Here is a 22,739-nt window from a genome sequence, read left to right as displayed (position 1 = left end):
CGGAACCGGAGTTCAGAGCCGTCGGGAGCTTGTGACTCCCTCCGGATTCAAAAGGACAGCCGCGTCCTCGGGTGCCAGCCCCTTTCCGCGCGCGGGAGCCCCGTACCTCTGCGCTTCTCTCCTGCAGCTTCTGCGGGTCTCAGTGTGCCTTTCCTTCCTTCTAGTTGTAGAGTTTACAGTCAGCCAGGCTTCCTGTGGTTCTGGATGAAGTCCGTATTGTTTCTCTGAGGTATTAATCAATTGTTGTGTGCGGCGTTAATTTCCCGGTGTTTATCTCTGCCGCCATCTTAGTTTCTCCAACATGCACATATTTTTATATTAATACTCTTTCATTCTGTTGAAACAGTCCACTCCTGGGCCATTTCCCCAAGAGCCAGAGCGTACATTTGGTCAGATGACGTTCATTTCAGTAGGGCAGAGGTGACTTCTCCCTCAAGGAGCAGACGTCTGGGACCCTGTGTGAAACGGGCTGCTCTTCAGTAATTGGAAAGTGAGCTGACTGTGTGCCACAGAGGGGCCCTGAGCTCTGACAGGCATCGCACGTGCTCCTGGGAACAGGCCCGTGAGGTGGGGATTTTTAGGTGAAGCTGGGCATGGAGAGGGTCAGCAGGGCCCATGTTGCCGTGCTGTAAGCGAAACGGGGCAGTCGCCTCCCAGCATGCAGCATACATAAGCACAGGGTTTGTTATTTTTTAAAAGGTATTTTTTTATTTTTTAAAATATATCTTCATTGATTTCAGAGAGGAAGGGAGAGGAAAAGAGAGATAGAAGCATCAATGATGAGAGAGAATCATTGATTGGCTACCTCCTGCATGCTCCCCACTAGGGATCAAGCCTGCAATCCAGGCATGCGCCCTTGACCGGAATTGAACCTGGGACCCTTCAGTCCACAGGCTGATGCTCTATCCACTGAGTCAAGCCAGCTAAGGCCATAAGCACATTTTTTAAACATTTACCCAAATGGATCATATTTTGGACCTTAAAAATATCTCTATGAATTTGGGAGAATTAAAATTATACAAAGTATCTTTTCTTTCTTTTTTTCCCTAAATTTAAAAAAATGTTGTTGATTTGAGAGAAAGAAAGACATTGATATGTTGTCCCACTTATGCATTCATTGGTTGCTTTTTGTATGTGCCCTGACTGGGCATTGAACCCACAACCTTGTCATATCCAGACGATGCTCTAACCAACTGAGCTACCCGGCCAGGGCCCAGAGTATCTTTTTTGACTACAATGGAATTAATTAGAAATCAGTAATAGAAAGATACTTAGGAAAGGACAAATATTAGGAAACCATACTTTAAAGAACCCATGAGACAAAGAAGAAATCAAGAGGGAAATAAGAAAATTTTTTTAACTGAATGAGAATGAAAACACAACATATCAAAATTTGTAAAATGCAGTCAAAGCAATACTTACAAGGAAATTTATAGCACTCACCACGTCTGTGCAAGGGAAAGGGCTCCACCTTAAGAAAGTATATCAGCCCTGGCCGGTTCGGCTCAGTGGAGAGAGCGTCGGCCTGTGGACCAAAGGGTCCTGCGTTCAATTCTGGTCAAGGGCACGTACCTTGGTTGCAAGCTCCTCCCTGACCAGAGCTCTGGTCGGGGCTCATGCAGGAGGCAACCAATCGATGTGTTTCTCTCACATCGATATTTCTCTCTTCTCTGTCTTTCCCTCTCTCTTCCACTCTCCCTAAAAATCACTGGAAAAATATCCTCAGGCAAGGATTAATGAAAGTCAATCAAAGAGCCATTTATATACCTCCAAAGAAAGGAAATACTAACATAAAAGCAAACATTAATGAGAAACAATTTTATTTTATTTTATTTATTTATTTTTTAAAATATATTTTATTGGTTTTTTACAGAGAGGAAGGGAGAGGGATAGAGAGTTAGAAACATCGATGAGAGAGAAACATCGATCAGCTGCCTCCTGCACACTCCCTACTGGGGATGTTCCCGCAACCAAGGTACATGCCCTTGACCGGAATCGAACCTGGGACCCTTGAGTCCGCAGGCCGACGCTCTATCCACTGAGCCAAACCGGTTAGGGCAAGAGAAACAATTTTAAATATGGAAAATCCATGAAACCAAAAGCTAATTAATTCTTTTAAGATGAATAAAATTGATAAGCCTGAACCAGGCCAAAGATTGGTCTAGATACTGTATAAGCCTGTGAAAGGATATTTAACAGAATTACTAGGGAAAGCCACAGTGAGACAGTTGCCACACAGACATTACAATGGCTACAGTTTAAACAACTTGCCACATGGATGAGGATGTAGTTCACCAGAACTCTCCAAAAGTGATCTTTGGGAGAACTTTGGAAATTTCTTAAAAGTTAGACATGCATGTCCTGACGGATTGCTCAGTTGGTTGTAGCATTGTCCTGATACACCAAGGCTGTGGGTTCAGTCCCTGGTCAGGGCACATAACAAGAACCAACCAATGAATGCGTGAATGCGTGGAGCTACAAATTGATGTTTCTCTCCCGTCCTCTCTCTAGTCAGTGAACATGTCCTTGGGTGAGGATAAAACATGTGCACCTACCTCACACCAAGAGTTGGACATGAATGTTCTTTTTACAATCTCCTGAGGACAGGTTTTTACTGATGTCAGAGCGGAAGAGGGAGGAACATGGGTTGGTTGCCTCCTTGTACACGCCCCAGCTGGGGATCAAACCCACAGCCCAGCTACGAGCCGTGACCAGGAATTGAACCTGTGGTCTTTTGGGTGTATGGGGCGACTCCAATCAACTGAGCCACTCGGTCAAGGCAGCAGCTATTCTTTGTATTAGCCCCACATTGGAAACAACCAGAATATCTCCAAATGGGAGAATGCATAAAAAAGTTGTGGCTCACCACACAGTGCAGTGTTACTCGGTAATGAAAAGGATAACGTTTCTGCTACATGCACACATGGGATCACCTCCAGATACCGATACTCCGCAAAACAAGCCAGACCGAAGAGGACATGTTGTGTGGTACCATTTATATAGAGTTCTAGAAATTGCAAATTAGTCTTTATTTTTTTTTTAAAATATATTTTATTGATTTTTTACAGAGAGGAAGGGAGAGAGATAGAGAGTTTGAAACATTGATGGGAGAGAATCATCGATCAGCTGCCTCCTGCACATCTCCCACTGGGGATGTGCCCACACCCCAGGTACATGCCCCTGACCGGAATCGAACCTGGGACCTTTCAGTCCGCAGGCCGACGCTCTATCCACTGAGCCAAACCGGTTTCGGCTGCAAATTAGTCTTTAGAGCAGCCGTTCTCAACCTGTGGGTCGAGACCCCTCTGGGGGTCGAACGACCCTTTCACAGGGGTCGCCTAGACCATCAGAAAACACATACATAATTACATATTGTTTTGTGATTAATCACTATGCTTTAATTATGTTCAATTTGTAACAATGAAATTGGGGGTCACCACAACATGAGGAACTGTATTAAAGGGTCACGGCATGAGGAAGGTTGAGAACCACTGCTTTAGAGACAGGATTCAGTCCAGTGGTCACCTGTGACGGGTAGGATTGGAGGAGAAGGGAGTAGATGTGGGGTACAAAGAGGCGCAAGTCACTTGGAGTGGGTAATGGTAGTGTTCATTATCTTGACTAGAGACCCAGTGCACGAAATTTGTGCACTGGTAAGGTCCCTAGCGGCTACTGGCCTCCAGCTGGGTACTCCCTCCCTTCCCCTGGCCGGCCCGGCCCCTGGTCAAACTCCCTGAAGAACTCTGGTTGAGGGGACAATTGGCATACTACATTTTTATTATATAAGATTATCGTGATGTTTTCACAGGCGTATACATGTCAAAATTATTCATAGTGCATGCTGCAGATATTTTCAGCTTATTGTGCCTCAGTTCTACTTTAGTACAGCTGTAAAATGTTTTTACAAAGATCATTGGAATTTATATTTGTGCTGCACATTTAACCACAGTTAGGGGAGTAACCACCTGGTGGGGCCTTGGTGTTTGGGTAACTGGCATTGTAGTCAGCTGTTGTGTGTGCAGGTGTGTTTGTAGTAACCTGCTCGTTACTTGCTTTGCTGAGAAAGGAGTGGAGAGGAGAGTTTCACCTCCTGGGAGAACTGGCTTCGTATTTGAGCATGTTGGTCAAGCGTCAAGCAGTTTTGACTTTGGTTCAGGACATTGTCTATGATCTCTCCATGGATGATTGCAGCTAGCTCCATGGCTTTCCTGACCACACATGCTGGGGATGCCAAATTAAATGTCCAGTTGCATCCTTGCCATGAGTGTTCATTCAGAAACAACCCCCCTGCTGTTTGGATGTCTAATACCCATTTCATACATGCAGGCCCAGAGCAAACCCGTGGTTCTTCCGCTGTCCCAGCCTGTCCCCCTGCCTCGCCCCGCATCTCTGTTGTCGGCATCTAGTACTGAGGCAGCTGGGCCTGTCCTCATCGCACCCTCAGGTCCATTGGCAAGTCCTGTGTCTCGACCTTCCACACCGGCAAGTCTGACTGCTCTGCTCCTTCATGCCTCCCACCTGCGCCTGGGACTACCTGGAACAGCCTTACGTACATGGTTTCCTCCCCAGGGTTCTTTTTTTTTTTTCATGCAGCAAAGTTTCTTTTTAAGATGAAAACTGGCCGTGCCATCTCCTTCTGAGAAACCTCCCCGGCTTTGGCCTTCATCCTGCCCCTTGACCTGCCCGTGTTCGCGCTTGCTGCGCCTCGGCTCCCAGGGCTCTCCCAGATCTTCACATGGCGGCTTTATGTTTTTCAAAACTTAACTTTGCTCTTGTTAGAACCATGTCCTCCTATGGTCCCACTCTGCACCCTTGGCAACTTTCTTTTCTTCCTGGAGCAGTTTGCTGCCCCTGGAGGTGCAGTGGTCATGTCTCTGCTGTCCCTCAGGAACCAGCAGGGCCTCCCTCCTATTCATCTTTGCATCCTGTTGTCAGAGCCTTCAGGACGCCTGGCATCTAGTGGATTTCAGGCCTCTGTGGAAGCCAGTCCACACGCTTAGTCCACACGCTGTGCAGCTGTCCTTGCCTCTCCTCCTCCTCGTCCCTAACATCTGCTTCCTTAGAGGTCTTGTTAGCTCTCCCGTCACAGCGACCGCACGGCCACCTCGCTCCTAGGTGGCTTCTCCCACTTCCTTGCTCCACTCCTTTGTCACATTTTATCTCTTCTGTGCAGGAGACCAGACCATGCCTGGCTCACTGCTCCCTCCCCCCTCCTGCCCCAGGGCCTTTGTGCTTGCTCTCTGGAATGCTCCTCCTGCAGGTATGTGTGTGGTTTCCACCAGCTCACACTTCAGGTGTGTCCAGGTGTCTCCTGGAGGAGGCCCTCACTGGTCACGCTAAAGGGTACCATCACCAGCTCCAGGCATTCTTTTCTGCTCTGTTTTCTCCTTCTCAGTCACCACTATCTGGTGTTCTGTATTTTTTTAAAATCTTTATTCTTGATAGTATTACAGGTGTCTCCCCACTCCCCCCTACCATTTCTCCCCTCCACCCGGTTCCCTCCCCACCCCAGGCCTTCACCACCCTATTGTCTTATGTCCATGGTATGCATATATGTATATAAGATTTTTGGTTAATCTCTTCCTACATACCCTCCCTACCCCCAAGATTCATCAGTCTGTCCATGTTTCCATGCCTCTGGTTCTGTTTTATTCATCAGTTTATTTTTTTCATTATATTTATTTTGATTTTTTGACACAATTGTTGATAGATATGTATTTATTGCCATTTTATTGGTCATGTTTTTTATCCTCCCCCTCCCCTTCCCTCTGCTTCCCACTCCTCCTCCTCTTCCTCTTCTTAAAGGATACCCTTCAGCATTTCATGTAATACTGGTTTGGTGGTGATGAACTCCTTTAGCTTTTTCTTATCTGTGAAGCTCTTTATCTGACCTTCAGTTCTAAATAATAGCTTTGCTGGATAAAGTAATCTTGGTTGTAGGTCCTCGTTATTTATCACTTTGAATATTTCTTGCCACTCCCTTCTGGCCTGCAAAGTTTTTGTTGAGAAATCAGCTGACAGTCGTATGGGTACTCCCTTGTAGGTAACTGACTGTCTTTCTCTTGCTGCTTTTAAGATTCTCTCTTTGTCTTTTGCTCTTGGCATTTTAATTATGATGTGTCTTGGTGTGGTCCTCTTTGGATTCCTTTTGATTGGGGTTCTCTGCGCTTCCTGGACTTGTAAGTCTATTTCTTTCACCAGGTGGGGGAAGTTTTCTGTCATTATTTCTTCAAATAGGTTGTCACTGTCATGCTCTCTCTTCTCCTTCTGGCACCCCCATAATGCGAATGTTGGTATGTTTGAAGTTGTCCCAGGGGCTCCTTATATTATCTTCATATTTTTTTACTCTTTGATCTTCTGATTTGGTGTTTTTTGCTTCCTCATATTCCAAATCGTTGATTTGATTCTTGGCATCTTCTACTCTGCTGTCGATTCCCTATAAATTATTCATTTCAGTTAGTGTATTCTTCATTTCTGACTGGACTTTTTTTATGTCTTAGAAATTCTCATAAAGATCCTTGAGCAACCTTATAACCATTGTTTTGAACTCTGTATCCAGTAATCTGCATGCTTCCATTTAATTTAGGTCTTTTTCTGGAGATTTCTTCTGGTCTATGTTTGTGACATGTTTCTTTGTCTCCTCATTTTAGCTGCTTTCCTGTATTTGTTTCTATGTATTAGGTAGAGCTGCCATGTCTCCTGGAATTGGTAGAGTGGCCTTTTGTAGTAGGTGTTCTATAGGGCCCAATGACTCAGCTACCCCAGTCACCTGAGCTGAACACTTTAGGTGCGCCCCTGTGTGGGCTGTCTGCACAGTTTTTTTGTAGTTAAGCCTTGATTGCTATTGGCATCACTGGGAGGAGTTGACCTCCAGGCCAATTGGCTATGTAGACCAGGCTGCAGCTACAGTGGGAGAGCTTCTGTGCAGGAGACGCCCTATGGAGCAGGACTTGCTTCAGTGGAGCTATGGTGCTGAGTCTGCCCCTTGAGTGTGTCGCTTGTGGGTGTGTAGAGTTGTAATCTGCTATGGTCTGAAACTGTCCGCCAGGTACTGGGTCTGGTGCCTCCCGGGTGGTACACACTCAGCCACTGCCTGGGACCACCCTGCAGGAGCTACAGAGCTATCTGCAGATGGCTGTTACTTGTATTGGGCTTGGAAATGCCAGGTGAGGGCAAGCTGTGAAGCAAGGTAGGCTGGTGCTAGCGCTGGGTCTTGGGCCTCTCATTGATAGTTTTGGGGTATGCTGATGCCAGCTGCTGTTTGTTTGAGAGATTTTAGGAATGTCTGAAGCCTGAGCCAGGATAGGCCATTCATATGTCAGAACTGCTGCAAACAGCTTGCGTGGGGCTGAAAATTGGATGGGGTGTGGCCTCAGGGAATCACCAGGCTGAGCGAACAGTGTGAGCCAGGCTGATGGAAACTCAGATATGGCTGCCAGTCAGCTCTGCGACGGGTGTGTGTGTGTGTGTGTGTGTGTGTGTGTGTGAGAGAGAGAGAGAGAGAGAAAGAGAGAGAAAGAGAGAGAGAGAGAGAGAGAGAGAGAGAGAATAGGAACAGTGACCTCTGCGAGCATCCTTGACTGGGAGAAAGCCGCCCCTGAGTTCCTGCCCTGATGCCACACCATCCAGTTCCTCCCCATAGGTCCCTGGATCTCCCAAAGCCACCGCCCCCGTGGAAGTGAGTCCAAGTAAGTTTATGTGCTTGTCCCTTAAGAGGAATTGCCTGGGTCTCCAGCAGCCTCTGTGCCACTCAGTCACAATCCTCACTGGTTTTCACAGCCTGAAGTTATGGGGACTTCTCTTCCCGGCTCTGGAACCCTGGACTGGGAGTCTGGTGTGGGGCTAGCACCCCTTGCTCCTCATAGGAAGCCTCTGCAACAGAGATATCCCTCCTGATTAAAAAAGCACCACACATGGGTGTTGGACCAGCCCGTCCCTCACCTCCGTCCCTCCTACCCGTCTCGATGTGCTTTCTTCTTTCCTCCTCTAGTTGTAGGACTTCCATTCAGCCAGCTTTCAGGCGGTTCTGAATGAGGGTTGTTCTGTATTTTAGTGGTAATTTTGATGTGGTTGTGGGAGGCGGCGAGTACTGGCATTTACCTACACTGTCATCGTGGTTCTCCTAGTGAGTCTTTACTTACCTGTCTTCTTTATTTGTCTTTGACAAGAACATTAACTCTCAGGACCGGGATCTTTGTTTTATTCACTTGTTCCCAGTGCCTGGACCAGTGCCTTGGCACATGGTGGGCTCCCAGGAAACACTGGGTGGACAGACAGATGCATGGTTGCTGAATTGGATGCTCTCAAGTCAGTGCTGGCTCTTTTGATTTCTGGCTTGTGGGCCTTTGTAACCTTGGAACCCAGCATCTCCTTTGTGGGTAAAAATGCCCTAGAAAGGTATGAAGGCTGTGGCAGTTCTGTTGGTGGTGGGCTGTTGTCCAGGATTAGGGACAAGAAATGGCTTTTGGGTTACATAGGGTTAAGTCAGAATGGTGTGGGAAATTGTCCTAATTTAGACTTCTCAGATCTGTTGGGACAGAGAACAGCAGTGACTCCCATGATGTTCCATGGTTTGAGGAGCAGTCTGGAGCCTTCTAGAATACCACTGAGAAAGAGTGCTCAGTTCTCTCCCCTCACACCCCAGACATTCACATGGCTGCATAGCTGGGTTTGGGTCAGTCCTTGCAGCCCTGTGGATGTGACAGGCGTAAGCAGTTTGGCCACTGGTTTGTAAAAGGTAAGGACCCCCTGCAAGTCCCTCTTTGGTCCACGTGCTGCTGTCGTTTGTTCAGTTAACCTCTCAGCGCCTGTTTAAGCACCTGATCCCGTCAGGCTTCTCTGGGCTTTGGAGTGGAGCTGGGTGCACCTGTGGTCCAGTTACCAAGGGCGTGTGTGAGCCTCAGTGCTGGAGGACAGGGAGGAGCCGGGGGCCGATGGACGCCTGGTGGGCACTGGAGGGGGCCTGTGGGGAAACGGGATGTGAAATAGCCCAAAGTTCCAGCCGCCGAGCCCTGGGCCGCCTCCCTCCTGATTCATCCTGTGGCCGGGGCACTCCAGAGGGCCAGGGGCCTGCGGTGGGGGCAGGGGGCAGGTTTCCGTCGCCTCCATCCTGCATGTGCTGTGGCAGAAGTTGCCTGCCTCTGGAAGGCCATACCTGGCTTCCCTGCTCACCTGTTGCCCAGGTGTGCTCTCTCGAACCCCTTCAGGATTTACAGATGTTTCCTCTAAGGTGCAGATGATTCATCTTGGGCTCACGCTGATCGGGGTTAAAATCTTGGTGCCTGCTTGCCGACCTTGTGACAGTAGGCCTGTTTTTTATTTACATATTTTATTGACACTATTACAGATGTCCCTTATCTCCCCCCTTGCCCACCTCCACCTGCCCCCACCGCCTTTACATTAGGCCTGTTTTTAACTTGGGAGCCTGTTTGTGTTGTAAAGGCAATTTTACTTTTCCTGTAATCTTTTGGAGAGAATAGGGTGATAATCTTGCTTCTTCCTCCTGTCCCGGAGGCCTCCTCCCCACCCTCACCCTATATTTAAGGCCTGTTTGGAAAAGTGGACATGGAGATTGGGTAGCTGTCAAGCTGGAAGGGAGGCTGGGTTTTGCAGGGGGTGGGGGGTGATCGCCAATAGCCGCCTGGGAGGTGGGTGGAGCCTGCTGACTTGCGCCCTGGGCCTGAGCAGTGCAGACGGACCTGGAGTGGTGACTCGGAACTGGGTTGATGCAAAGCATCCTGGTGCTTCCTCAGTCAGAACACTGGGGCCCACTGCATCGTGGGAGCTGATACAGAATCTGGGTGCAGGGCCAGGGGGAGTTTCTTTTTTTTTTGGAGGGAGAGTTTCTAACTCCTCCTAAGATGCTCCTGTGGCATCTGTTTTATTTGAAGTATGATGAGGTCCTAGAACTCTAGATACAGTTTTCTTCAACAAATTCTCTATTTGATGTTTCTTTCCATAAACACACACACATTGTAATTTTAGAGCTACATATATTTTTTAATGATCTTGGTTTTGTGGATTATGTATTGAAAATAGAAAACATTCTTCTATTCCAGACTCCTTTTAACTTTGGCATGAATCACAGAACTCCACCCTACCCCGCCGGGGACTACTGCCTGCTGTGCAGAAGCGAACGCAAAGACTCTTCCTTCCTAGAGAGTGGGATTAAGACTGCCAGCAAATTGGCGCTTTCCGTGGCTCCCAAGGGCAACAGCGTGCTGCACCTGCCGCTGTGGGTGTGCCCTGACTGCCGGCGGACCGTGGAGAAGGAGGAGAGGCACGGAGGCCTGGACCAGCCAGCGGTGAGTGCCCTGCAGAGCGCCCGCGCTCCCTGACTTCCTTAGCCAGCGGGTTGGGGCTCATTGGGCAATGAGATCGTTGATACGGGTCTGTTTTCTGGGAACAACTGCTTCTCCTGCCGTCCTCTGGTCCCTGCTCCGCTCCCCACCTGCTGGGCTTTCCTCCGGCTCTTCCCTGTCACACCTGCAGGAGGCGGTAGGGAGCCTGCCCGCCTTGGTCACACAACTTGGTGAGCCAGTTTGCGGGGCTCAGAGATAAGCTTTGTAGTCTGGTCTCAGGATTTCTTTGGCAAAGCAGTTTGCTGAAAAGCTGGAAGGCTTTTCATGTGTTTAATTTTAATTTAGACAATTCCATGTGCCGGTAACTTGCCCGAAATTCTTTCCCAGGTGCAATTCTCAAGTCCTGGTTTCCTCCTTTACCTGGATTTCATGTCTCAGCTAAATGGGGGCTTTCTTGAGGCCCAGGCTTGCGTGGGAAGGCCACCCCCTTAATCTCATTGTTGGCGCAGGCTGTGGCTTAGGGGGCCTTGCCTCTGAAAGGGCTTTCAAATCTGCTCTTTGGGTTCTGGAAGGAGTTGGCTTTTGCAGCCATTTGAGACCCCACCATCGAGGGCTTCTCTGCTCCGTTGATCTCTGCTTGGGAGCAGTTGTTCTTGTCACCTGTCTTCTGACCCAAGACTGCTCTCGGGTTGGTCCCTGGTGAGTGAGGGCTGCTGCGTAGTGTGCGTTGTCTTCGTCTCTCTGGTCTTGTCTGTCTCCTTGCTGCCGGCCACTGAGCCTGTGACTTCTGTTTTGGGGTTTCCTTGAAGGCAGCACCCCAAATCGTGTGGCATTTTCTGGAGAAGTGCTGTAATAACTACACCTGAAAAGAAATGGGCTTTGGCCTCCCGCATGCCCCTCTCCTGCTCTGTCCCTCTGTCCCTCTTTCTGATCGCTGCGTATTCACTTTGTTTTGTGTTGTTCATCTTCGCCTGAGGACATTTTCCCGTTGGTTTTTAGGGAGAGTGGGAGAGAGCGGGAGAGACAGAGAGAAACATCGATGTGAGAATAACACATCAATTGGTTGCCTCCTGCAGGAGCCCTGCCAGGTCCCGGGCTGAGGAGGAGCCTGCAACTGAGGTACATGCCCTGGACCGGAATCGAACCCGGACACTTTGGCCCGCAGGCCGACACTCTGTCCACTGAGCCAAACCGGCCAGGGCCGTATTCACTTTGTATTCCTTCACTGGAGCATACTCCATGAGGGCAGTAATGAACACGTAACTGAATGAACCAGGAAAGGAGCCGACCGTGGGATCCCTCATTGGGGATTAAGAGGTGGGTAGGCTGTGCTGAGTCTTCACCCGCAGGTCTTCTTGCTTTTATCATTTTCTTCTTTCCTTTCTGTGTGCACCTCAGGTGTTTGGTCTCCCCCTGTTGCTGCAGAAGGCATGTTAGTGCCACCGGCGCTGGCTTGTTCCTGAGCGCTGTTGGCGGCGTGCCAGCTCTTCCGCAGCTGAGCGCTCTGTCTCCAGCTCGCTGCCCTTCCTTCCTGTGTCCGGTCCTGTCCCACCTGCGGTGCCTTTGGGGAAGGGTTGCTGCTCTCTTCTGGTTTGGGATGCAAGTGGAAGCATCTCCGATTTCTCTTGCCATTCAGAGAGTCTCGCTTCCACACTCCCAATTTGCCCCAAATAATGGATTATCTAAGGAGGCTTTTCTCCTCATCAAAAAAGTGACCCCAGGATCACCCAGGTGTCTCGTTGGCCTGTGTTTGTAGACTTAGACCTCCTGTTGCTTTCATAAAGTTGGCCTCTTTGCTCAAGCTGGTTAAAATTGCAGGCCTTTAAAAATACATATATATAATTTACATGTGATAAAATTCACCCTTTTAAAGTGAATGTAGTTCAGTGAGTTTCACAAACCTATGCAGTTGTGTAACCGCCACCTCCACCCAAGCTCCCTGTTCACTGCCATCGGCAGCACCTCCCCCGCCCCCAGCCCTGCAGCCACCGCCCTGACTCCTCCCCACCCTCTCTTTGCCCGCGGTCACGGTCACCGTCTCTGTAACTCGGCGTAGTTGTGTGTGCTGCTGCTCGCATTGCCCAGCTGCACACGATTCGTTTCCTCATTCACTGTTGATGGACGTGGGGTTGCTTGTGGATTTGGACTTTGCTCTGGCTACGTCACCACACCCCAAGAGGTGGAAACCTTTCTTCTCTCTTCCCAGCTCCCCAACCCATCTCTTCCCTGCTCAGCTCAGCGGTTGACCTCCCCACTTCAGGGCCAAGGCCCTTCTCACCTCTTACCCTCATGGCTGGGGAGACCTTTTCCCTGGGGCTTCCAGGTACCTATCCCTTTCCATCCCCCCAGTGCTTTATGCTTGGTTATTCTTTTCCTCTTTATTTTATTTTTATTTTAAATTAAACATATGTTTATTGATTTCAGAGAGGGAAGGGAAAGGGAACGAGAGAAACATCAGTGATGAGAGAGAATCATTGATCGGCTGCCTCCTGCATATCCCTTCCCGGGAATCAAGCCCGCAACCCAGGCGTGTGCCCTGACCGGGAATTGAATCAGTGACCTCCTGGTGCGTGAGTCGATGCTCAACACTGACCATGCCGCCAGGCTATTCTTTTCCTCTTCCATGTCACAGATCTTTTTTTCTCTCCTGGGTCATGCCCAGGAGAGTGCAGATGCTCTAGCATTGTCCACTTGTTAAATAACCGCCTTTGCCCAGCCCTCCCTTCCCGCTGTCACCATCTCCTTTCGCTCCCTTCAATCCATGCATGTCTCTGTAAATGTAAAACTTCTGGTTTAATGTTTTAAATTTCCATTTCTTCTCAGGTTAGTTTTGGTAAATTATATTCTTAGAAATTATCAGTTACCGGTCTGCACTTGTGTGCAGACAGTCTCTTTAATTCTGACCATATTTGTAGATGCAACTCTTGGAATTCCTCATATTTCTGCCCCTCCCCCCTTTTTTTAACCAGTCTTGGCTAGAAGTCTGTCAATTTTGTCTTTTCAAGGAAGAGCTTTTTAATTTTTAAAATATTTCTCACTTTGTTTCATGAGTTACTGCAGCTTGATGTGTGTGTGATACGTATTTGATTAGTGAATGCTGTGGGACACACAGTAAGCATTGGGAGGTGCCCGTGAGCACAGCGAGTCACTGTCCCTCTCACCGTCTCCTCGCCACCCTCCTCATCCTCCCAGAGGCATCCACTGCCACCACATCTTGTCTGTTCCTCTGGAGAGGTTCCATTTGCTCTGCACGAAGGAGGTAGCGGCGGACAGTCAGTAAGTGAGACGTGTGGCTCTCCCAGTGGCGTGTTCTGGGAGAGGGGTGGGTATGCCTTGAGAGGTGGGGGCTGCGCTCCAGCTTCTGAGGGCTGCGGATAAGTGTCTTGGAGCCTGAGCTTGGGTGCCGTCTGCTTGGGGAGCTGCATTCCTGTGCTCACCTCACCCGGAGACCTGTGGGAGCCTGAGCCCTGCTCAGCCTGCTACGTGGGAGAAGGAGTGAGAGGGCCTGTCCCCGTGCCGATGCCAGGAGGCCTGCAGGAGGCAGTGGGCCTTCACCCCAGCCGGTCCACAGCCACAGTGGCTTCTCCTTTCTTTCAAGGCTACTCCCCTGCCTTCCTAAGTTGAGTTCTTTCTTACCCACCAGTTTCTGTTCTCTGGTATGTGCTGGAAACCTGTAATGGATGCTCTCGATTTCAAAATGTTAGTTGTATTGGCTCAATTTTAAGTATTCAATTTTCAGTATTTCTGTTTTGAACTATGAATTATCTACTATTCATAAATACCCAAACATATCTCTCTAGGATTACCTTCAATCATGCTGACTTTTACTTTACTGCTGTTAGAATTACAGGTCATGGTCTGTGGTCAGTTTGACTAACCTGTGGTTAAGTTTTCATGAATGTCCGTGAGAGCTTGAAAATGTCTCCTCAAGGTTGAGATGGAGAACTCCACGTCTTCCCTTGTTAATTATGCTCATAAGCCTTTTGTATTCTGATTGGTTCTCTGTGTGCTTAACTCTCTCAATTTCAGAGTAATATCCATTCAAGTCTCCTACCATGCATGTACGTTTGTCTTTCTTATAAATATTTCCATCTTGATTGACATGTTTCAAGACTGTGCTGGGTGACTATAGGTTAAAATGATTAAATCTTCACACTTTGTTCCTTTTCCTCTTTTTAAAAATATTTTTTATTTATTTTAAAAAATGTATTTTTATTGATTTCAGAGAAGAAGGGAGAGGGAGAAAGAGATAGAAACATCAATGATGAGAGAGAATCATGGATCCATCGGCTGCCTCCTACATGCCCCTACTGGGGATCGAGCCTGCAACCTGAGCATGTGTCAGATTCGAACCTGGGACCCTTCAGTCCGCAGGCCAAAGATTTACTCACTGAGCCAAGCCGGCCTGGGACGCATTGTTCTTTTTCTTGCACTGAAACCATCTGAGGCCCCTTTGTCCTAACGAGCTACTTGCTGTGTCCTAGGTGAACTCCTTCCCTCTCCTCCTTTTCAGTCCCTGATGGGGCCTGTATGTCCGCAGAGAGGCAGGCTTAACCTGGTCTCTTTTGTCCCACTTGTTAATAGTGAAATTGACCCTTGTCACTGAAGGATTGCGGGCGTGTGGGTTTCGTTCTCTACAACGCAGATCCCAAGCCCAGCATTGCCCTCAGCCACAGCCCCTCTCTGCCCCTGGCCGGCCTCCGTCTTCTCACAGAGCTCGCTCCTGCTCTGGGTTAGCCAGACGCCTGCCCTCCATCCCACACTTTCCTTGGTGTTCCTGCTGTTTGGAACTGATACAGATATCAGTGCAGCAGCATTATCTTGTGTCTCATGTGTTTTGTTTGAGATTCACAAATGTCGCTGCTTCTTCGTTGTCACCTTTCGATGCGCTGCATTGGCGAGGTTTCCAGGTTTTGCTGTTGAGTGTTGTACCTGGAGCACACGCTCACCCATTGTTGTGAATACACGTGGAGAAGGAGTCACGGATTTAGAGCGTAAACTGACCCGCAGGTTAAGAGCAGTAGCATATTTTTCAATGAAAACTATTTTCTGAAACAAAAATAATGTCGTGAGGGCTCTGGTCGGTGTGGCTCGGGTGTCATCCCATGCACCTAAAGGTTGCGGGGTCGATTCCCAGTCAGGGCACATGCCCAGCTGGTGGCTTTGATCCCGAGTGGAGGGCATGCAGGAGGCAGCCAATCGATGTTTCTCTCTTCATCAATGTTTTTCTTTCTCCCCCTCCCTTCCTCTCTCTCTCTGAAATCAATAAAAAATTATTTTTTAAAAATAATAATTTAGTGAGTAGCATTGTTGTGAGAATCTTTTTAATGTTTGTATAATAGAAGATGTTAGAGCAGCCGTGGGCAAACTACGGCCCGCGGGCCGGATGCGGCCCGTTTGAAATGAATAAAACTATTGAAAAAAAAGACCATACCCTTTTATGTAATGATGTTTACTTTGAATTTATATTAGTTCACACAAACACTCCATCCATGCTTTTGTTCCGGCCTCCGGTCCAGTTTAAGAACCCATTGTGGCTCTGGAATCAAAAAGTTTGCTCACCCCTGTGCTAGATTCTCAATCTGTTGTGATAGGTTGTTTTGATTGAAGTATATGAAGAGAATATTTTAATACCTGTTTTTAGAGAGCTGCGTTTTCTTCTTAAGCAAACTGTGTTTTAATGGCTAGTCACAGTGTGGAGTCAGGCAATCTCGATGATTTTCCTCTGCTGTTAAAGTCAAGTCCCTGCTCTCTGGGTGAGTCTCTGGCCCGTGTGTGATTTTGGAACACCACCCATCGGTCATTTGTGAGAGCAGTGGCTGACCAAGCTAGGGACCTAGCTGATGCAGCACCCCTCCTTGTCCAGTACTGGAAATCATGTCTGTTATCACCGCCACCATCTCATCAGAAATGTACGCGTGGAGCAGCTTCTGCCCACAGTGATGGCCACAGATAGTGGCAGCTGTTCCCCTTGAAGTGACAGGCTCACTTCATTCATTTTTGAGAAAACGTCTGGCTAACAGCCACGTCTGAGTCATCTCGTTGGGTCTGTCAGGCGGCTTGTGGCTGAGGCTGCTCCTCACAGAGGTGCTTTCCCTGGGGACGCTTTATGTGCACTTCCCGTTTCCTCACAAGGAAGGCTCCAGAGGCGTGGCCGCAGGGCTGGGCTGGAACACATTCATGGCCCTGCTGGGGCACTCCAACGGAGACTTGGTGTTTTTAAACTGGGCGCGTGGTGGGCAATGCAGCGGCACCGTACACCTGGGTGTGTAGCTGCTTCTTGCCAAGGGGCCGGCAGCTTCCCCCACCGTCGCGGCCAGTGTCAGCACAGTGAGAAAGCCAGTGGCATCTGGGAGTGAATATGGAAACGGTTCTCACCAGTGGCCCCGCTGAAAAGGTGCTGGGGACTCCCAGGGGCCCGTGGAGCACACGGTGAGAACCACCGTTCTGTTGGGTTGTCTTTTCTTACTGCTGCGTGGCATTCATTCCTTTATGTTTAGTGAGATCCCGGTCGGCTATATGCCCCACAGACATCACCCGCTTCTGATGTGCCTCCCTTGTCGCTATGTGTGCACTGCCTCTGGATGAATACTAGTTCATTTTTAATCCAGCCAAATTGCTCAAAAAATTTCAGTAGTTACTGCCTTCTTTAGTTCTGTTTATTATTGTTTTTTCTCCTATATGAAATCACAACTGCATTTTTAGTATGTATTTTCTTCTGTCAGCACAGTCCAAAGAAATATGTGAATGACGGATGTAAGCCACATAGGTAATTGAAAATTTTTTAGCAACCCCTTACCAAAACTAAAAAGAAACAGGTGATATTATGTTTTACCTCAGTATATATATCCAAACTTATTTCAGCATGTACTCAATATAAAAAAAAGATTTTTCTATATTTTCATACTGAATATTCAAAATGCTGCTCACCTTTCAAATACTCAATAGTCACACATGATATGGGACTACTGAACAGCACGGTTTTATGCTTGTATTGTTTTGCATTCCAGTTTTTGTTTTTGTTTTTTTTAAGAGAGAGAGGAAGGGAGAGGGATAGAGAGATAGAAACATTGATGAAAGAGAAACATCATCAATTAGCTCCCTCCTGCACACCCTCTACTGGGGATTGAGCCCACAAACTTGGGCATATGCCCTGACGGGGAATTGAACCAGGGACCTCTTGGTTCATGGGTCAACGCTCAACCATTGAGCCACATGGGCTGGGCAAAAAAAAATTGTTTTGTTAAGCTCAACCAAAAAAATGAGTTCGTGTGTCACCTCTGACACGCGTGTCATAGGTTCGCCATCACTGGCCTAGACCTACAACCCACCTGGGATCGAAATTAAAATTTTATATGGTTGACAAATGTAAAACTTTAGGTAGTAATAAAAAAAATTTATATGGTGTGGAGTTAAGGTCAAGTTTAATGCATTGCCATGTGGAGATCCAAAGCTGCCTTTGATTACTATGCAAAGGCCGTGCTTCAGGACTCCAGAACGTGCACGTGCGCGTCCTGCACAGTAAAGTTCACACCTGGGGGCTGTGGATGGATTTTCACGGTCTTTGAAGACGGTTGAAACACTTTGTATCCTGATAATGGGGGAAGGTGTGTTGAGAGAGGAGAGCTTTGGCCCTGACTTCCGTGACTTGGGGCCTGGGTAGGACTTGTCAGGTCAAGGCTGTGAGGAAGGACCGGAGGTTGTCTCCACACTTCGATGCTGTGCTGAGGCCGAGCAAAGAGCCATCGCAGGCCTGGGCTGCTTGGGCAGGAGAATTGAGACAGGCAAGGAGGGGGGCTGCTTGGGGTGCTTCACACAGACCTCCGGCCGCAGGCCTGCCTCAGAGAACCTGCTGCTTAGTAGCCAGTACCAGGCCTGTGTTGAATTCAGCAGTTTAGTTTCAGCTAATCATTCATCTTTTTCTTTAAAACAATGTGTACTTGAATTTTAATAATTTTCAGGGTTGTCTTTTTTTGTGTGTAAGTTGTAGACCAACTTGAATTTTCCTACTTACACAAGGACTTAAAAGCACAAGTTCTATCACATGGACTTTAGTAGATGTTTAAATAGCAAGAAGTTTGGTTGGGTGGGAAGTGGGCTTTGGGGAATTCTTTGTAAAGAGGTCGTAGCCCGCCCGGCAGCATCTGGCCACAAGGACGACTGCTCGGCAAATTCAGGTTCTGGTTTTGTGCGTTCAGGGCTGACTGCGCCAAAGGCTCTGTTTGGTTCTGGACATGAGCAGTTGTGTCTGGGTTCTCATGTATGTGGGTGAAGTGTAAGTCCTGCATTTTACACTAAGAGCCAGATTCTTTGCTAGTTACTCTACAGAAGGCATACAGCCCCAATTGAAACCATCCATTTAAAATGCTGATATTCGCCCTTCTCTTGAATGTTTGTCGTAATGCAAACATACCATCCCTTTATAATGAACTTCATGGAGTGGATGCCCACGTAATTTGTCACTACTGTCCAGAATTGTGAGAATGAGAAGACAGAAAGATCATTGGAATGGTGGTCTTTGACTTTTTTTGCTTAATATATGCTTTTGAGATTCATCCATGTCACTATGTGTGCCAGTGTTAATTTCTTTTTATTTCTAAAGTAGAGGTCCAATGCACGAAATTCGTGCATGGGGCAGGGTGGGGGGCAACGGTGTCCCTCAGCCCTGCCTGCGACTTCTAGCAATCTGGGACATCCCTCTTGCAATCAGGGACCTCTCGCTCCTAACGGCCCGCCTGCTCGCTCCTTAGCGCTGCCGGAGGCGGGAGAGGTGCCCGCCACTGCTGTGCTCGCCAGCCCTGAGCCCAACTCCTGGCTGAGAGGCACTCCCCCTGTGGGAGCACACTGACCACCAGGGGGCAGCTCCTGCGTTGAGCACCTGCCCCCGGTGGTCAGTGCGGGTCACAGCGCCGGTCGTTTGGTCGTTCCGCCGAAATGGTTTCTGGGCTTTTATATTTATACCAGATAGCATTCCATTGTATGGATGAACCACCGTCTGTTTCCCCACCAGCAGTAGAGGGACATTTGTGTTGGCCCGTTTGGGCTGTTGAATAAAGCTCCTAACAACATCTCCGTACGTGTCTTTGTGTCGACATAGTTCCTTTCTCTTAGGTAAAGACCTAGGAGTGGATTCAAGGTCACAGGCTAAGTGCATGTCTGATGTCACAAGGAACCATCATGTTGTGTCTCGGAGTGCTGGTGCTGTTCCCAGCCACGTGTGCGAGTCTGGCCTCCTCCTCGCCTAGGCTGGGTGATGACAGTCCTTACTGACAGCCATGCCGGGGCTCAGTGTTGGCCCAGGGAGCTTAGTTTGCATTTTCCTAATGGCTTGTTGAGCACCTTTTTACTGCTTGTTTCCCACCTGTACCTCGATGAAGTGGCTATTCCATCTTTTACCTGGTTTTAAGTGGTTTCTCTTACTGAGTTGTGAGAGACCTTTATATATTCTGAATACAAGCCTTCTATTCGATACGTTTCTCAAATATTTTCTCCCAGTGTGTGGCTTGCCTTTGCATTATATAACACTCTTTTATGCAGAGCAACAGTTTTACATTTTGGTCAAGTCCAAGTTATCACCTTTGAAATGGTTTGGGCTTTTGTGTTCTATGGGAGAAGTCTTGGCTGCCTCAGGTTTAAAGAACTTTTGGTCCGTGGTTTTTCTAGATGTTTTATGGTTTGAGCTTATACATTTGATCTGTGACCCATTTTCAGTGAACTTTTGTGTCTTTGTAAAGAGTTGCAGTTCATCCTTTTTGTATGTGGATGCCCAGTTGTTCCAGAACTGTTTGTTGAAAATACTGTTTTTCCTTGTTGAATTACCTTGGCATTTTTATTAAAAAAATCAATTGATGCCATATGAGAGGGTCTGCTTCTGGACTCTGTGTTCCGCTTTGCATAGATACGGTCCTTTTGCCAGTACCATACTGTCTTGATTCGAGAAGCTAAGTTCTGAAATAAGGTAGTAGTGGTCCCCAGCTTTGTTACTTTTTGTAAGTGTTTGGCTATTCTAGGTCCTTTGCATTTCCATAAAAAGTTTAGTATCGTCTTGCTAGTTTCTACAGAAATACCTGCTGAGATTTTTACTGGCGCTGTGTTGAGTTATAGATCAGTTTGGGGAAAATTGACATCTTAATATTGAGTCTTCCAACCCATGAATGTGGTATGAATCTTCATTAATTTAGGTCTTTCAAGTTTATTCTTAGAATAGTTTTGTAGTCTTCAAACTGTAGGCTTTGCATGTAGTGTATTAAAAACTTTCCAAAGTATTTCATATTTTTCTTGCTATTTTAAATTATGCTTCTAACATTTTTAAATATCCAATTGTTTATTGCTAGTATATAGAAATGCAACTGCTTTTTTGTATATTGAGTTTATATCCTATGAAATTCCATTTATTTAGTGGTCTTTTGGTAGAGTCCTTAGGATTGTCTCCGTAGATGATCATGTCATCTATAAGTAACGTGTTTCTTCCTTTCCAATCTGTATGACTTTTGCTTTTTCTTGCCTTGTTAACATTGGTTAGGACCTCTAGTGTGAAGCTGAATAGGAGTGGTGTGAGCAGACATTCTTGCCTGTTCCCAGTCTCAGGGGGAAAGCACTTAGTCGTTTACTGTTAAGTATGATGTTAGTGGTAGGTTTTTGCAGTTCAGGTTGAAGAAGTATACTTCTGATTTTAGTTTGCTGAGTCTTATCAGGAATGGCTATTTAATTTTGTAAAACTTTGTCTACATCTATGGAGATGATCATAGAGGTGCTTTTGTTAAAATTCGTTATGGTGGTTTTTAAATGTTGAAAGCACGTTGCATTCCTGGGATACTCCAGAGTTGGTTGTGATGTATGTGTTATGCTTTCTCTAGGTTGCTCTATTGCAGGGGTCCTCACACTTTTTAAACAGGGGGCAGTTCACTGTCCCTCAGACCGTTGGAGGGCCGGACTGTAGTTTAAAAAAAACTAATCGGCTGCTAAGCAACAGGCAGCGGCGGGCCGGATAAATGTTTTCGGCGGGCCGCAGTTTGAGGACCCCTGCTCTGTTGGATTTGCTAACGTTTTAAGGATTATGGCATCTATGTTCACGGGTTTCTTAGTCTGAAGGTTTCTTGTCACACATTATCTTTGTGTGGTTTTGGTGTCAGAGTATTACCTCATAGAATGAACTAGGAAGCGTTCTCTCCTCTGCTGCCCCTGAGAAAAGCTTGTGTAGCATTCCTGTGATTTCTGCTGAAGTGTTCGGTAGGCTTCCCCGGTGACACTGTCTTGACCCAGAGTCGCTTTATTGGGATGGTTCTGAACTAGGAGTTCGGTTTATTTTATAAAGTTTATCTCTTTCAATTTATGGGATCTGTAGTGATCGCACCAACCCCCACTCCTTTCATTCCTGATACTTTGGTTGAGTTTTGTCTCTCTCTCTCTCTCTCTCTCTCTCTCTTTTTGTCCCCCTGACAACGTGGCTAGAGGTTTATCATTTTTATTGCTCTTTAAAAAAACACATTTTGGTTGAATTGATTTAATATTTTCTATTCCATTAATTTTTGCTCTTAAGTTTATTTTTCTGTTTTTCTACTGTACATTTAATTTGTTATTCTTTTGGTTTCTTAAGATAGAAGTTTACATTAGTGATTTGAGACCTTCTTTTCTGACACAGTGTTTAATTTTATAAAATTTTATCTAAGCATTACTATAGCTGCATTCCCAAAATTTTGATAAGTTGTCTTTCATCCTGCTCAAAACATTTTATAATTTCTCTTATGATTTTTCTTTGACCCATGGCTTTTTAAAAACATTTTTATTGATTTAATAGAGGAAGGGAGAGGGAGAGATAAAAATTCTGTCATCATTGATGTTTCTAAAATATATATATTGTTTATTGATTTCTGAGAGGAAGGGAGAGGAAGAGAGAGAGAGAAACATCACTGATGAAAGAGAATCATTAATCAGCTGTCTCCTGCACACCCCGCACTGGGGAGTGAGCCTGGAACGCTGGGCATGTGCCCTGACCGGGAATCGGGAATCAAACCGTAGGTCAGCGCTCAATCACTGAGTCACACTGGCTGGGCAAGAGAGAATCATTGATTCGCTGCCTCCTGCTGCCCCCCCACTGGGAATCAAGTCTACAACCCAGGCATGTGCCCTGACTGGGAATTGAACCGTGACCTCCTTGACCCATGGATTATTTAGAAGTGTTTTTTTGTTTGTTTTTAACTTCCAAATATTTTGGAGTATTTTTTGGATATCTCCTTTTTCCTTTTTCTTTTTTACCTTTATTTTTTCTTTTCTTTTACAATATACAAAATAAATCTATTACCAGATTACAGATACAAAATAATTAGCCATTTACATGCAATAAACATTAATATTTTAAGAAAAAATATTTTAAATATAATAATATTACCAAAACTGTACTTATATAGTACTAGCAGCCCAGTGCACAAAATTCATGCA

The 22,739-nt window shown here is 46.8% G+C and overlaps 1 protein-coding gene across 2 annotated transcripts in view; it reads left to right on the top strand.

Moving 5' to 3' along the window:
* The window catches only part of FAM193A (family with sequence similarity 193 member A), a 116,297-nt gene that overhangs the window by 27,707 nt on the left and 65,851 nt on the right, over positions 1 to 22,739 (top strand). For both annotated transcript variants that reach the window (XM_015561597.1, XM_006760123.2), the window contains exon 2: positions 10,059 to 10,304. In XM_015561597.1, the coding sequence (XP_015417083.1) occupies positions 10,077 to 10,304 (228 nt within the window). In that variant the 5' untranslated portion in view covers positions 10,059 to 10,076. The remainder of the gene's footprint in view (positions 1 to 10,058; positions 10,305 to 22,739) is intronic.

The sequence above is a fragment of the Myotis davidii genome, unplaced genomic scaffold (assembly GCF_000327345.1).
Source record: "Myotis davidii unplaced genomic scaffold, ASM32734v1 scaffold937, whole genome shotgun sequence".
NCBI lineage: Eukaryota > Metazoa > Chordata > Mammalia > Chiroptera > Vespertilionidae > Myotis > Myotis davidii.
Note: the sequence above shows the minus strand (reverse complement) of the source record. Positions and strands in the feature narration are given on the sequence as shown.